Source organism: Neopelma chrysocephalum, unplaced genomic scaffold (assembly GCF_003984885.1).
Source record: "Neopelma chrysocephalum unplaced genomic scaffold, ASM398488v2 Primary Assembly neopelma1_23, whole genome shotgun sequence".
NCBI lineage: Eukaryota > Metazoa > Chordata > Aves > Passeriformes > Pipridae > Neopelma > Neopelma chrysocephalum.
This window is the reverse complement of record NW_020897691.1, coordinates 16,468,335-16,483,352: the sequence shown is the minus strand read 5'-3', so window position 1 is coordinate 16,483,352 and position 15,018 is coordinate 16,468,335. Positions and strand designations below refer to the sequence as shown.

The 15,018-nt window shown below is 37.0% G+C and overlaps 1 protein-coding gene across 1 annotated transcript in view; it reads right to left on the bottom strand.

Moving 5' to 3' along the window:
- Nucleotides 1-15,018, bottom strand: part of ESR1 (estrogen receptor 1) — a 154,807-nt gene that overhangs the window by 98,268 nt on the left and 41,521 nt on the right. Inside the window, 1 exon segment of the mRNA XM_027688528.1 lies at nt 8,795-9,299. Coding sequence (XP_027544329.1) covers nt 8,795-9,299 — 505 coding nt within the window.

Sequence of the window (15,018 nt, the reverse complement as noted above, 5' to 3'; positions counted from 1 at the left end):
AGTATCTGGCAGATATTCTTACAGCTGAACTGGTTCTGATATTGTTGCTATTAAACATTCAGCTATGTTATTTTATATGGGTTTATACCTCACGACCTTTCTCCATGAACATAATTAGTATGCTCTGAGACATTAAATATTCTGCTGAACCACCACTTTCAAGATTTGCATGCTTTATCAATACCCCTGTAGATTAAAATTAGGATTATATTTCTCATAGCATGGCAAGACAAAGCTAACATACTTTTCAACGCATAAATTCTAGATAATCCAAACCACACAAAACTATTGCAAGGTAATAAATCTGCTACAGTGGTTCATATGTTGGCATCACACATATTTTTCCTTGCTTGTGCTTATCAATATGGCTGAAGGAGGAGTATCATTTTACTGTAGAATGGAAGCAAACTGACAAAGCTGTTCTTTGACATATTAGTTCCCCAAAGATATCTAGATTTGTAGTACACTCTCAGCCATAGTATTCTTTGCTACCACTACAGTTTCCTGGACACAAGGATTCTGTGATATGTAATTTGAAACAGGGATATTACTGTGAAATTCAAGTTGTAACTAGTAACTAAAATAGGGGACACTTATTAGAATCAATTTCCTTTAGACACCAACTGATATAAGTTATTCAATAATTACTAGATAGTGCTTGAGCAGGATGGCTCAGCAAAAGAAATGTTTTAATACTGTTTGCTAGCTTTATAAGTTGAAAACAGAGATGACAGGGTATTATTATTTTTGCCAAAGATCAGATTTTATAGTACTTATCTTGAATAGTAAATTAAATGACAATTTTTAGAGTTAGCATCTCCTAAACTTCCATCTGTTTACAGGTCAACTTGAAGAGGAAAAAAGAGTAAGTTCCTAAACACTGGAATATGTTAATGGAGAGCTGGAATGCACGAAGCTGCACCCAGGTTTGGATGAGGAGCCAACTGCGAGCATATATACATCAGGATTAAAGGGAGGGCAGGGACAGGTGACATTACAGTGGGGGTCTGCTACAGGCTGCCTTATCGTGAAGGTCCAGAGGAGGACCACAAGGATGATCAGAAGAATGGAGCACCTCTCCTATGAAGACATGTTGCAAGAGTTGTGTCTGTTCAGCCTGGAAAAGGGGAGGTCCCAGTGAGACCTTATAGCAGCCTTCCAGTACTTAAAGGGGGCTTACAGCAAGGCTGGAGAGGGATTTTTTACCCTCTGTCTTGATGGGACAAGGAGTGTATGGCTTTAAACTGAGAGTAGGTTTAGATTGGATATTAGGTGGAAATTCTTCACTATGAGAGTGGTGAGGCACTGGAACAGGTTGTCCGGAGAAGCTGTGGATGCCTCATCCCTGGAAGTGTTCAGGGCCAGGTTGGATGGAGCTCTGAGTAACCTGAGCTAGTGAAAGGTGTCCCTGCCTATCCCAGGTGACTTGGAACTAGGAGGTACCTTCCATCCCAAATTGTTCAATGATTCTACGATCTTTCAATGGTTTTTGAATTAATAGATCTTGTCTCACAAGCCTGAATTACATTTAAAGGAAAAAAATAGAAGGGAAATAGCAAGAAAGCAGTAGGTGTTACATATTCCAATTTTAACAGGCCTATATGCAAAAAACAGTGGAGGCTATTTGGAAAGTATATTATGAGTTTACCAGCCTTGTGATTTAAGATTTGGGGGCTAAATTTTATGCTGCATTTTCTTCTGCAGCTGCTGCTTTCTGCACAGCACCTTCCTAACTATTTTTACTTAGCATGAGCTGAGACTTTTCCTATGTTGCAGTAAATTTTCCTTCCCCTTTCTTCCTAGCTTTGATGTACTTTCTAGTATCCTAGAAAGTTTTTCATAGTCATCTTTTAACAACACAAATCAGTACTGAAGTAGTCTGCAGTGATCAAAGCAGTGTTTCTGCATGATAGCAAGTAATAAAACAAGAGGGAGAGAAGACTGGAAATAGTAATCAAATTGGACATTTGCACTGCAGATTGCTGAGACACTGGAAAAATCTTCAAAGAATTAATACAGCTTTTCCCTAGAACATCAGTTAAAAGCAGTTTCCTTAACTGGACAGGATGATCAACATGAAAAAACCCCACTGCTTACTCACATGGCTTATGAATGAAAAGTTAAATGTATGGACTTAAAATGCAGCCTGGTGCTGCCTAGATGCTCAGTGGTCCATCATCCTCAAAGGGAAAGAAAGGTCTTCCCTGTACCATTCAACAGTTACTTTGCACAGATTCTGCTGCCTGGGTTCCGTGAAGGTTGGTTTTGGCAGCTGGCAGCATTGTGAGACAGGAGCACATGGTAACAGAATGTGAGATATTCCTCCCATGTTGCCTAATTTGAGATGGACTGCACGCATTCTTGAACAGTTGTAGGAAACGCAATGAATGTGTGTGGCTACATGCACGGCTGTTCACTGTTGGTCACCAGCTGCTTGTTTAAGAAGTACTCTTAGTTACCTCTGACTTTCAACCTTTACTGTTATTTTTCACTTTTACTAATGGAGTGAAAGGAGGGGGGCAGTGGTGGAGGGGATGCATCTTTTCTTATTTCTTATTTATATATATGTTGGCTGTTGTGTCCTTGATTAAGACTGCAATGGTTGGAAGACCTCTGCAATTGCTTATGTACATGTATCACATAGGATTTGCATTTAGGACAGTCATATTTAAGCTCTGTGTTTTCTTAGAACCATATTTCCTTTTTCTAGTAAAGAGTTAAAATAAAAAACCCAGATTACTTCTGAATCCAATATTGTTATCAACATCTTATCAAGGAAGAAGATCATCCTGCAGATTTATGATCTTCTTGTCTCTAACAGGTATCACTCATGCATTCATAGTCTTGCACAAGACAATTTTGAGTCAGATGAAATAAGAAGCCTCCCAGCAACTGGAATCTGAGGTTGGCAGAAAAGCAGAAATGCCTTGCCTTGCCAGTGTCACATTGATCAGGGTTCCTAACAAGCTGTGGTAAATTATGACCTTCTACAAGTCACTGGAAAGGCCACTCAGCCTCAGATGTGACTTCTCTATGTACGGTAAATTTTATGAACAATCCCCCTAATGAATGCAATGAAAGCAGCACTTTAAATGAGAATGTTGAAGGACAGTATCATTGCTCTAGTCTCAGTTCTGATGCCTGAACAGATAACAGAAAACTCCCTGCAGACAGACCAGGGAGCTCAGTGTTTCATTGTCAACAATATCAAACTACAAAAATTGCCAAAATCTCAATTTGTTAGAAAATGTGGATGCACTTCAGTTGCAGGGCTCTTCTCTGTGTTTGTTTTGAGCTATGCCTTAAATCTGGTCAGCCTATCTTGTTGGTTTAATAAAAAACGCTGGCATTTGATGTTCACTTTGCAATTGCTGAAGGAACTGGTGCCAGCAACTAATGCTTTCCATATCAGAGCAGATATGGCCAACAGTGTTTGTTGTTTCAATAGCCTCAGAGCAAGAGTGATCAAGGCCAGTGACACAGAGTCAATTCCCCGTCTCCCTCTCAAGGGACATTCTGCAATGTCTATGTGAAGGGAGATTACAGATGATGACTGGTTTGGTTCTTTACAGGAGATGTATGGGTGGGATTAATTTCACATAACTTTGGATACCATTGGGCATCCATCTTCATACAGTAGGTATCTGTACCAGAATGTAGCCATCTTTTATAATATAGAGCCTAATGCACCTGGTCTATTTTAATCAGGTGCCTTAGAAAATGAGAAGGTGTGTTCACAGTGTCTCCTTCTCTCTATGTCTCCACAGATTATGGAGTCCACGTGAAGGTTTGATGCTGTTGTCAATGCTGTATGCCACTTGAAGTGTTTCAGGTGATGACCCTCACTGACACCCACCTCCTACTCCAAAAAGATATAGCTACACAGTAGGTCCTGTGTCATACCTGCTGGATCCATCTGACCTCTCAAATGGTACCAGATGCCTAAGGAATGGAATGAAACCCATTCACGTGGTCTGCCTGAAAAACCATGTTTTTAGCCACAAATTTCAAATTCACATGGAAAAGATGGTTTATGGAGCACTTTCTGGGTCTGTGATTTATGCAAAAAACATAATTGCTAAAGAAGTGAAGAAAGTTTTCTTCAATAGAAAGAGAGTGCGAGATCCGTCTCCCTGCCTTGGCAGAAGGGAGGATAATGAGGAAGTATAAATGCTCCTTCACTCCTTTCCACCACTGTCTGCCCTTATTCGGGGGGCTCCTCAACATTATAGGTTGGTGACTTCATGGTGCAAGCACACTTGGAGCAGCATCCACATCAGTACGTTCTCTAAGAAGGGCTGCAGAAACACTTAAGTTGGTTTGTACAAGTCCCTCATAATTGTAATGTGTGAGCATCTCAGAACATTTAATGGGCTTATCTTTACAACATTTCCATAAAATAGGAAACTATGGGTGAGATAACTCCATGTTTTCTTGTCTCTCTCATTACAGTCATCTATTGCTGTAAAATTGTCAGAGATATCAGCACAAGCCCTGAAAACAGGAACACTTCAAGTGTTCAAGAAACTGCCTGAAGACTTCAACTGTTCAAGAGAGGACATCAGAGCAGATTGATGCTTTAGAGTAAAATAAGCAAAAACCAAACCAAACCAAACCACTAAATTACATCATACTTCATGTTATGGAATACTTCATGCTACATTAAAAAAAAATCTTTGAACTTTGCATTCATTTTAACACTTTCAATTTTAAAATTTGGAAAAATACTTCTTTGTTTAGAACTCAACATGAACAGCTAGAAAGATTCATAATCAAACAAGGTTTAAAAAGTATATATTAGGTTAAGTATTTTTTGGACTGATGGATTTATAAATTACAACAGAAGAGGGATCAATCTACATTTGTAATCTTTCTCAATTTTAGCAAGCATTAAAATTAAAGCTGAGATCATATTGACTATAACAGCGCAGTTAAAATGATTCAGAGTCAATTTCAGTATGATAATTGTGACTAATGTTAAATAAATATTATATTAATCTAAACATAGATCCTGAGTAACTAGAAGATACTCACAAACTAGCCACTAAAAGTGAGGGAGCAATTTGCCTGTTATTTCTGTTTGTACACTGATTTGCCAGCCAGTGTCACTCACAGATGGACAGATAACTTCCTCATCAGGGAGCTGGTAGGTGCAGTCCATTTTTACAAGGTTTTTTTGGCCAAATTTGGAAGCAGCACCAAACATAGCCTACAAAGAGCCTTAAATATATGCACAATTTTCCTTCAGATCTGAGAAGTGCAAAATCTGTGATGACACAGGAATGTCATACACTGGCAGAGCAATAAAGACTCTGCTGTTGCTTGTAGGAATTTACTGAGGTAAATTAGCTACTGAAAGGCTTCTTGGTTTTTCCCTGAGTGGATAAAAACTTGCCGAAAAGAACAAGGAAATAACCACAAATTACTAGAACTCAAATTTACTAGCTAAGAAGAAAAGAAATATTTCCACTAATTTACTGTAGTAGCCATGAGTGCAAGATTTCCTGTAATAATAATCAACCACTAGTCAGCATTTATAATATAAAAAACACTACTAAAAATTATCAGTAAAATATTAGTGAGATTTGACATTGTCAGATAAGGAAAAGGTATTTTAGTTTGGCTACCTATTAAAAAACAGTCACAAGATCAGACATAAAAGGGATCTAGATAAAGACAGCACAATTTGAGTTAATTAAGCTCCTCTTTTTTTTTCTCTTCTCAAATTCTGATGCCTCGCTATTTGAGACTACAGAAAGCAGATTGATATATTTCTTGCATTCTTTACAAAATCATTATTTTTATGTATCATTATGTTCTTCAGCTAGATGTAGAAGCCTGTCATTATCTTGCAAAAAGAGACAAAGTTTTTTGGAAAAATAAACAGTATTTGAAAGAGATAAAATAGAACTTCAGAATTAATAGACATGTCGCTATACATATATTAAGATACATCTATGTATAGGCAGTATGATTTTGAACACTTATTAACAAAATCAAATTACATTAAAATTTTCCTTATCACATACAATAATTGTTTAGTTTTGTGACTGAAGATTTTAACATTTTAGCCAAGTATTAAACAGAATATAATTTCAGCTCCAACCTACAATGTTTATTTATTGTCCTAGCTACTTGTATCACTGGATGCAGCACTTGCATGTCAAATTCAGAGTATAACAGGGTGATGTAATGCAAATATTTCTGCCCTAAAAGCCAAACAGCACAATTCAGTTACACAGAAAGGTAAATGAGAGTGGCAGAAGAGTCTTTCTGGGTCTTAGGTTATATGACTTATAAAAGCTGGCAGTCATATCATAAACTGATCATGATCCATTTAAAATTTTGTTACAGCTTTTGGTTTGAGAATCTTTGCATTTGCCACTCCTACTGGTAGGTTGTTGCAGAAATTCACCATTTTGGTAGTCTATCTTCCCACCTCTAGCATCAATGTATTCATTGCCAGATTACACTGCCCTATGCTCTCTTTTGTCCTATAACCCAACTGAACCAATGAGATTAGTCAAATAAATAAAGTAAATTAAAAGTTTTTTAAAGAACTTGTTCTTAAACCCCATGGCTACATATTTAAATATTTCACAGGCACTGAACACCTATTCAAATTATATTTGACAGATTGTTGGTGATTGGACTTGTGCCAAAACACAAGAATAAAGACCCAATATTTGATGTTGTAAGGGTAATAACTTTGTAAATACAATCTCACAAAAATGAAAAGAAAAAGAGGCAAAGTTTTTATCAATTTAATTTCAACATAACTATGCCTGTTCACAAAAGATAATCACAGCAAGTGCTTTGAAACACAATTCTTGTTACCACATAAGATGTGCTTTACAGAATTATGGCTGAAAGGGGCCATTAAATCATTACCATAACACTATGCAGACAAACCTCCTGGCATATCCACGATCATAAATTCACCTAATTACTGGTGCATTAAGCCTCAGCAATTGCATATTGCTAATACACATCTCCAAGGGTGAAACCCAACCTTGTTCAGAAATGTCCAGAAATGGGGAATACAGCACTGGCCTTACATGTTTCCTCTGGGAGGTAAACTAAAAAAGTACTTTAATTTTATTTTGAAGGGTCTCTCCTCAAATTATTGCTTAAAAATTGAAAGGACACCACTTCCATAGTTCAACTTCTATTTCAAAGTGGTTCTCCGGTTTGAATCCTCTGACAGTAAAATATCTGACTATAGAACATTTCCTGCTTGTGTATTTCAACTTCACAAACTCACTACTCATCTGTTTACATACCTAATGTCACATACACTTTTCATCATAGGTTTGCACTGGACAGTCATCTAAAAAAAGCCTTTTAATCTAGTGCAAAGTGAAGTTTCACTCTCAAGTCACTGGTATCCATTCAAGATCTTTATGCTCTGACATGTATTAATTCTTCCAGGATTTGGTTGCACTAAAATGAATTTTGTTTGAACCAATTCAGTCAACAGGTCACTGTATTAGACAGTTTGACGTACCCATTATCTATCATTTCACCAGTCGTTATTCCATCTGCTCCCCAAAACTGATTAATCATTTGCAAAAAGTGTAATCATCATCTGTTTTTTTGGGACCAGATTCTACTGCCGGATTCTTATTCAGGCTGAGTTCGACTGTCTTTAAGAATGTATGTTGCTTTTTACAGTAACATGTTATATTGTGCAAATAAGTCTGGCAGAGTCTGGACCTCAATACGGAAAAAATGACTTGCTTTTATATTTTCTGAGTTGTTCCATTTCCAGCAAACTCACCTGTATCTCTCAAGTCAACAGAGACCAACAGAGTTCAGGAAAAAAAATTACATCTCAGTGTTCACTTTGATTCACTGAAGCCCAGTATAATAAGCTGATGCAAAATTATTCTATAAACACTGCACAAAACATTAACAGCATGGGTATTGGTGTGTATGACTTTTGTGGGGTTTTTTGAAGGTATAGTTCTATAAGTTTCTACCACTTACTTCAAAACGGATGTAATTGTTTTCACAACAGACAATAAATATTTAAACCAAGGAAATTTATTTCCCCTCTCCTTCAAAGATACTTCTATCTTTCAATTCCAGACAAAAGACAACACACCAAAAAAAAAAAAAATTAAAAAAAAAACCCTGCTATTGAGGAACAAAAATCATTTTAAAAGCAGCATGCCAAATTTGCAGCTAAAATATATCACCCTCCAATGAAAAATGCATGTTAATATGTACACAGGTCTTTGGATAGCTCAGGAAGGTGGCTACTGATTGGAATACTGTCACTCAGTTAACTCTAACAGTTTGATTATGAAGGATATCGTGCTTCTGAACGACTTCCTATATAAGCCACTTCTCACATCTTAAAGGAAGCCAGAAGAGAAAACTACTCTTCCTACCAGCTAAGAGCTGAACAACCACTCACACCCAGAAATATATGATGGTGGTAGTCTTTTTAGTATATTTCAGGCAATATTCTAATATATTACAACAGTGAGGTCGTTTGCAGTTCTTTAATCAATTATGATTGCGTGTTTTCCCAGGCAACATTTATACTCATTATCTGATTTGTTACTCATTTAGGTTATAGCTTTCAAAATTTACAGCTTACAGTCGCAGTGTGCTTTGAATGACAGCTTTGTTTTATTCTATGCTATTTCCTATGGTCTAGATATCATTGATGATTCAGTTAAATCACATGGTCCTTTACACAAAAAAGAGCATAACAGATTTCCAGATTCTAATTTTCCTAGTTTATCTGCTTAAATAAGAAAGACAAATTATGCATAGCATTTACCTGTAGAAGGCTGGAGGAGCAGCTTCCCTCATTCCAAAGCTGCCCTGATCATTTTCAAGGTAATAGGGTACCTGTTGGCTGTGATGATGGATGAAGGGTGAGAGCTGGGGTGCCGTTTGCAAGAACACCACCGGGCTTGGTGGGACACTGTTCAGTGAGTGAAATCCTGCCAGACTGCTGGACCCAAAAGATTCAGAAGTAGGGGCGTAACTGAGCGTAGTAGAGCTGTACACTGGAGCTGTAGTACCAAAATCATAGGTAGCTCCTTCTGGGTAGTTAAAAACTCCTGTCTTGTTGGTCTCCACGTACATGTCGCTGAGCGATCTTTCCAGGGGAATCTTCAGTTGAGGTCTGCTCAGTGTCTCCAGTTCAGTTCCTTGAATCTGGTGCAGCAGGGTAACTCCAGAGGTTTTGGTGTGAAGGGTCATGGTCAGTGCTAATGGCAGTGAGCAAGGAACATATCTGCTTTTACTGTCAACAGTGAGATCGGCAGCTGGCAGTCCACCTAAAAAAAATACGAGAACCTATTCTGAGGCTCAGCAGAAATCATAATAAAGCAGCACTACACAGGTATTCCTCTAATCTCAGCAAGGAGGAGGATACAAACAAATGGAGAGCAAGCACTGAAAATGCACATTCTCTCTCTCTTCCTCCCTCCCTCTCCCTCTCTCTAACTTTTAGAACTCCTCATCTGCACTAATATGCATTACAAGGTATTGGCTGCGAGCCAGGAACTCTTGCCTTGTGCCGACATTGGTTTAAACATCACTTCAGAAACAATTAGTTTTGGAGTTATACCAAATAATTGTCCCTCTAAATGTTACTTAATTCTTACTAATCGTTTAATTTTTCACTTCAGGGTACAGCGCTTTGCAGCAGCTAACGGGAAAGAACACTTAAATCCAACCAGGAAGAATAGTCCAGTGTCAGGCAGATTACTGCCTTTTTTCCTTAGCAGGCTCCAATCTATCTGTGCTTATCTCTCCTCCTGTTTGATTCATTTTCATGTTTGTTAGAAATATGTAATGTGTACATTGCCACGACCCTGGGTAGGACTATGCTGTAACCGAGATAGGGCAAAGCAGAATGTGTGTGTGCAAGTGCGCCCGTCTGTGTGCCTGTTTGTGTGTGCGTAACAAGCCTGAGTCAATAAAGCTAGCTAACAAAATTGAAGGGTGTATGATATCTATGCACAAGAAAAGATTCATAATATAATTTTATCAGCAATAGCAACTCGCAGTTACTAGAGTATAACAGTAACATTAAAAAGCGAGAAAAAGCTTTAGACTAGCCTAGAAAACTCTGTCTGCTTCTTTTTAGGCTGTAAAATGATGAAATAAACATCACTCAGATTTTGCCACAGTTAGGAAATAATTATTTGATTTCATGACACATGAATTGAATACAGGAAATTCTTTTTCCTAGTCCTGTGAACAAAACAACAGCAAACTTGAATTTTGAAATCAGACTAGATAATCAAGTAACCCAAAATAATCAAATGGGACCAGCTTTAAAATAAACTGAATTGTCTCTCAAAGTTATATTTAGAAAGAAAAAAAAAAGGAAGAGCAAGAACATAATGAAAAGGTGTGGCATGCATGCTTCATCTTGCAATCTCATTCCATACAATTTTAGCTTCGCACAAACCAGTTCTCCTGAACAAGCTAAATGAACACCTCCAGAAACTGTTTCAAGCTCTCTAGCTTTATTGCTGTGGTCTGTGGCTCAGTCAATTAAAAAGGTTAATGCCAACCCTAAATGCATTAATATATGGCCTCCAGTTAGTATGCTTTGAATACCAGCAAAGTCTACGCTATACTTAAACAACTCCACAGTTATTTGGCTCAACCTTCAAAAAAACCAAAAAACTGAAAAAATGAATATGCAGCTCGCTAAAAGCTTAAAGAAAAGTTTACTAAAACTGATTTTATTTTGGTAATAATACTTTGTTTTCAGAACTTCTACTAAAATAGCCAAAGTTATTTATATTTGCAAGATTATTCTGAAGCAATATGCATTTTTACCTTTGCAGGCACACAGCTAAGACAGCAGCACACACATAACTATGTACTTTATCTGTTTCCTCATCCCACCAGCCACCCTCCCTACCCTGTTCAAATTTCAGATCGTAGACTTTGATCAAAGAGATAAGCTTGTTTAAATAACACTGGACTAAACATGTTCCCAGTTAAAAAAATAATAATCAGACAATCATACCCAGCAGTTCAGAAAGTCTTCGAAGGGTTATTCTGAAAGTATGCCAGACGGTGTGAGAGAAAAAAAAAGAGAATGTGTGCATGTTCTCTTAGAGTGGGCGACTGTGCATCTGCAGAGACTCACAAAACAGCAAGTAAGCAAAGCTCTCAGCCGCCAGGCTGCAGGGCTACACAGGCTGAAATGAATGGCAATTACAAGTTAAGTCAGCCACTCTTACACATTTCATTTCATGCTTCGTAATACATAGAAGAAGCATTTTCTCTTATAAAGTTGCATAAGCTGAGAATTAACGTGAATCTGCCTGCCATAAGAAGCATACACTTCTATAGTGTGCTACAAAATGGACTTCAAATTTTTATCTAGCATTACCTAACATGCACGATATGTTAGAATTACTACACTGACATGCAATAAAATGCTCCAGCATAACAGCAATGCAGAAGACAGAAGACAGAAGTGTGCAAACAGAGAGCTGACTTCTGAGTGTGTCCTGTGTGACCTTAGTGCTCCTTGCATGCAATTTTTAAAAACCTCATTAATTATTTTTGGGGCACGGTATGTTTTCAGGGAGACAAATATTTAAAGTTTCCATCACATGCAAACAGCATTAAATGCACTGTAGGGTTAACCTGAACGACCATCACTTCTGCTCCCTACCATTTAAACTAGGGATCCTAGGAGCAGCTTTTCACAAGCCACAGTCCTCTGAATAAAAGGGCTCCTCAACAGATAGCTGCAGTACCTGTGCAGCACACAGCCTAGTACACATTTCAAAACAAAAAAATGTGAACACCACCAACAAGATCTTGGAGACTGGCTGAGAACTTCTGTGATACCATCCTGTAATGTCTGGCTTACTTTTCCTGTAGAAGAAAAATGAGAGAGCAAGAAAGGGCAAGCTGAGTTTGGGGGTTAATCAAGCCAAATCCCATGAAGAAGTTGAATTTTTTATTTTTGCATACTGAAAGATACGCAGGTTTTTATTCTGCTTACTATATATGGGATTTTTAGATATAAAAAACCTATGAAATGCAACAAATTATTAGAGGGGTTTTTTTCTTGTCGTATGTGATATAGACCATGCCGCTTGCTCCAAATTAACACACACTGCTACTTCACCCTGCTTTAGAGATGGCATTAGATACATCTGTCTGTGGACTCACCCTCCAGAAAAATGAGATCTAGGTTTCTAAAACCTGGTATTAGTGCTTAAAGGTCAGGACTTACTTCACCAGCCAATTTGATCACTCTGATCTACTACATGTCAGATTTTACATGTTCTAGAATGTGACAATATTGCAATATGGAAATGAGTACAGCATATAGCAATAACAGTTGGCGCTTTTTAGCACAAAGTTTATGCAAAGATTTGGTTTTGCTAAATCCCGATTCATGTATGCCTTTAAAACTGTGCAGATCTCATACAGAAGGGCTTGCCTCATTCATTGTTTTGGTTTTTTTAAATCCCGTGTAGTAACAAGAGAGAGTAAATAAAAACATGCATTGGCTGCAGCATCTTCATTTCCAGTCCTATAAAGATGTGTTCAAACATACATAGTCAATGGCAAATCTACCTTCTCAGATCTGGTAATATCTCCACTAATGTGCACTCAGCTGCAGACAAGCTGCCCTATGTATTTCTCTTACCTTAATGAAGGTCTAATATTGTTCTGGAGTTACTGATCACATACTACAGGACAAAGTTGTCTATCATAGACACATAAAAGTAGAGAGAGTGCAACTGGTTCTAAAAATTCTGAAGATTTGTTAAATTTATATCAGGGATAGATTGAGGGGTTTACTATATTTCTGAAGTTTGGGAGTATCCAAATAAAATCTGGCTTTGATCCATCCAAATTTATGCACACACAAGAAGGAAAAAGAACAGTATCTAAGGAACACTGAAGAAATAGGAGGGAGCAGTCCACTGTGACTGAGGAACACTACAGACATTAGCAAGGAAGGTCAAAGCAGAAATTGCATCTTCATACACAGAGGTTTTTATTGAGAATTAGTTGAGGTGAAAACAGTGAGGATTCAGATACTATTCTTCTCATGGAAATGAGAAATTTATAGATTAGATAAATGAAAGTGGCTGATTAAATCCTTTGTTCCCTTTTTTAAAATGGCAACCTTTCTGTTTTCCTTTTCTAGATAGGCCAGAGTTCCAGTGCCCAACTCAGATTTTCCAGAGTATGGAATTTACTCTAAATTACACTAATAAAATGCCTAATGTAGTAACATTAAAACTAAATCACATTTCTACTGCTCTGTGGTTAAATTAGCATCATTTATAGCTGAAAAATATTTAGATAAGTTTCTAAAGGCAAATTTTGGTTATTATGATTCATTGATGAACAGTTTGCTTCTAATTTACTTTTTTTTTAATTTGTTGACAGACAACTAGAGAGATCAGATTAATTAGGCAGACTTAATCTGCTAAACTGCACAGTGCATTTTGGCATGACTGGACCATCAGTCCAACGCTTCAAAACCAGAACATAATTTAAAAAAACAAATGTAGCCTACTTCCACTGGCACCAAATATTGTGGCACCAGCGAAGTGGTCTGGGAAACAGAAAAAAGGAAAGAATAGATAATAAAAAAATATAAAAAATATTATTTTAACTTATCTAAATAACTGGAAGGAAGATGGGGAATTTCAAGCGCCATGAGCATCAGCAATTTGCTATTGACTACAAGTCCTGAAAGCCAGTCAGGGCTGTAACAATAGGAATAGATATATTTAAAAAAAAAAAACAAAAAAACACGCAGGAAGAAAGGGTCTGAACATATTTTGTGTTTTTTGTGTTTTGGACAAGATAAAACAGCAGTTTGAGGGAAAAGAAGATTAAAACAAAAATACTATACAAAGACTATTAAAATTATAGTCAACTTAAAAGATAGCAAAACTCTATCCTATAACAGGCATTTTTCAGCACTAGCTTTAGTAAGTATAGCAACGAAAAGTGGTAAACTCAGAACTTAAAACACATACTATAAATTTTCCATAAACCTGCTGACAGTGAGAGACCATAAACTTCGTTGCTTTGGTTCCACAGCTATAAAGATAGAAGCTTTTTTTAGCTGCTGCAATTAAGACTCTATTGCACATAGCAGGAGGAACATTATGTTTTTCCAAGATTCCACAGTAACATTACAGAGAAATTGTGTTGTCTTTACTCCAGTGAGGAAACTCCTCAAGATAGACAGCTGGAGAACAGCACCACCTACCCCACAGCTTTATAAAGCTCTGGAGAAAAAAAAAATTAAAAAAATTAAAGCCCTTGATATCACTAGGCAAATAAGAAGCATTCTTAAAAATTCCTCAGACTCTAAGGAGAGATAAGTTCTTCATGATGTTATTGGGGGTTTTTAACATTTAGAGTTTTATAAGTTGATACAAAGATGTATACTTCTTTTTCTCCTACTCCCAAAAAACTTACCAAAATTAGTCATGGCACTAAAAGGCTAGGCCTAACTTTCCTAATCCTAAATTTTTGGTTTAGGTTGGTTTTACAGCTAAAAGGGGAGCTTCTTCTTTTCCATGTCAGATGTAAGTAGGGACTTTGAAAACATTTGATCTAAACAGTTCTTATTCCAAACAGAGAACTGTGGAATACAATTATTCCACACGTATTTTTTCAATTTACAACATTCAAATATACCTTCAATTTCATCTATATTTTTTGTGAAAAACACATTACATACTTTGAAGTTATCTGTGTAAACAAGAGAAAAATTAGGCTTGGATGTTGGCATAGCTTTTTGGTAAAGTATTTAATGCTTTAAATTTTAAGACTTTGTTTAGAGCTATTTGTGATGCTATAAGACTTTAGCCAATGAGGTGGAAATTTCACGCATCAGTGATGAGCTCAGACATAATAATTTGGAAGCATCGGAGCTAACTGGGAGAAAATTTTTTGCTTTTCCCTCCTTAGCGATTTCTAGAAACTCTTTTTTGAAACAAGAAACCCTTTTGTTGCAGCAAATGAGGAGCAGGAACT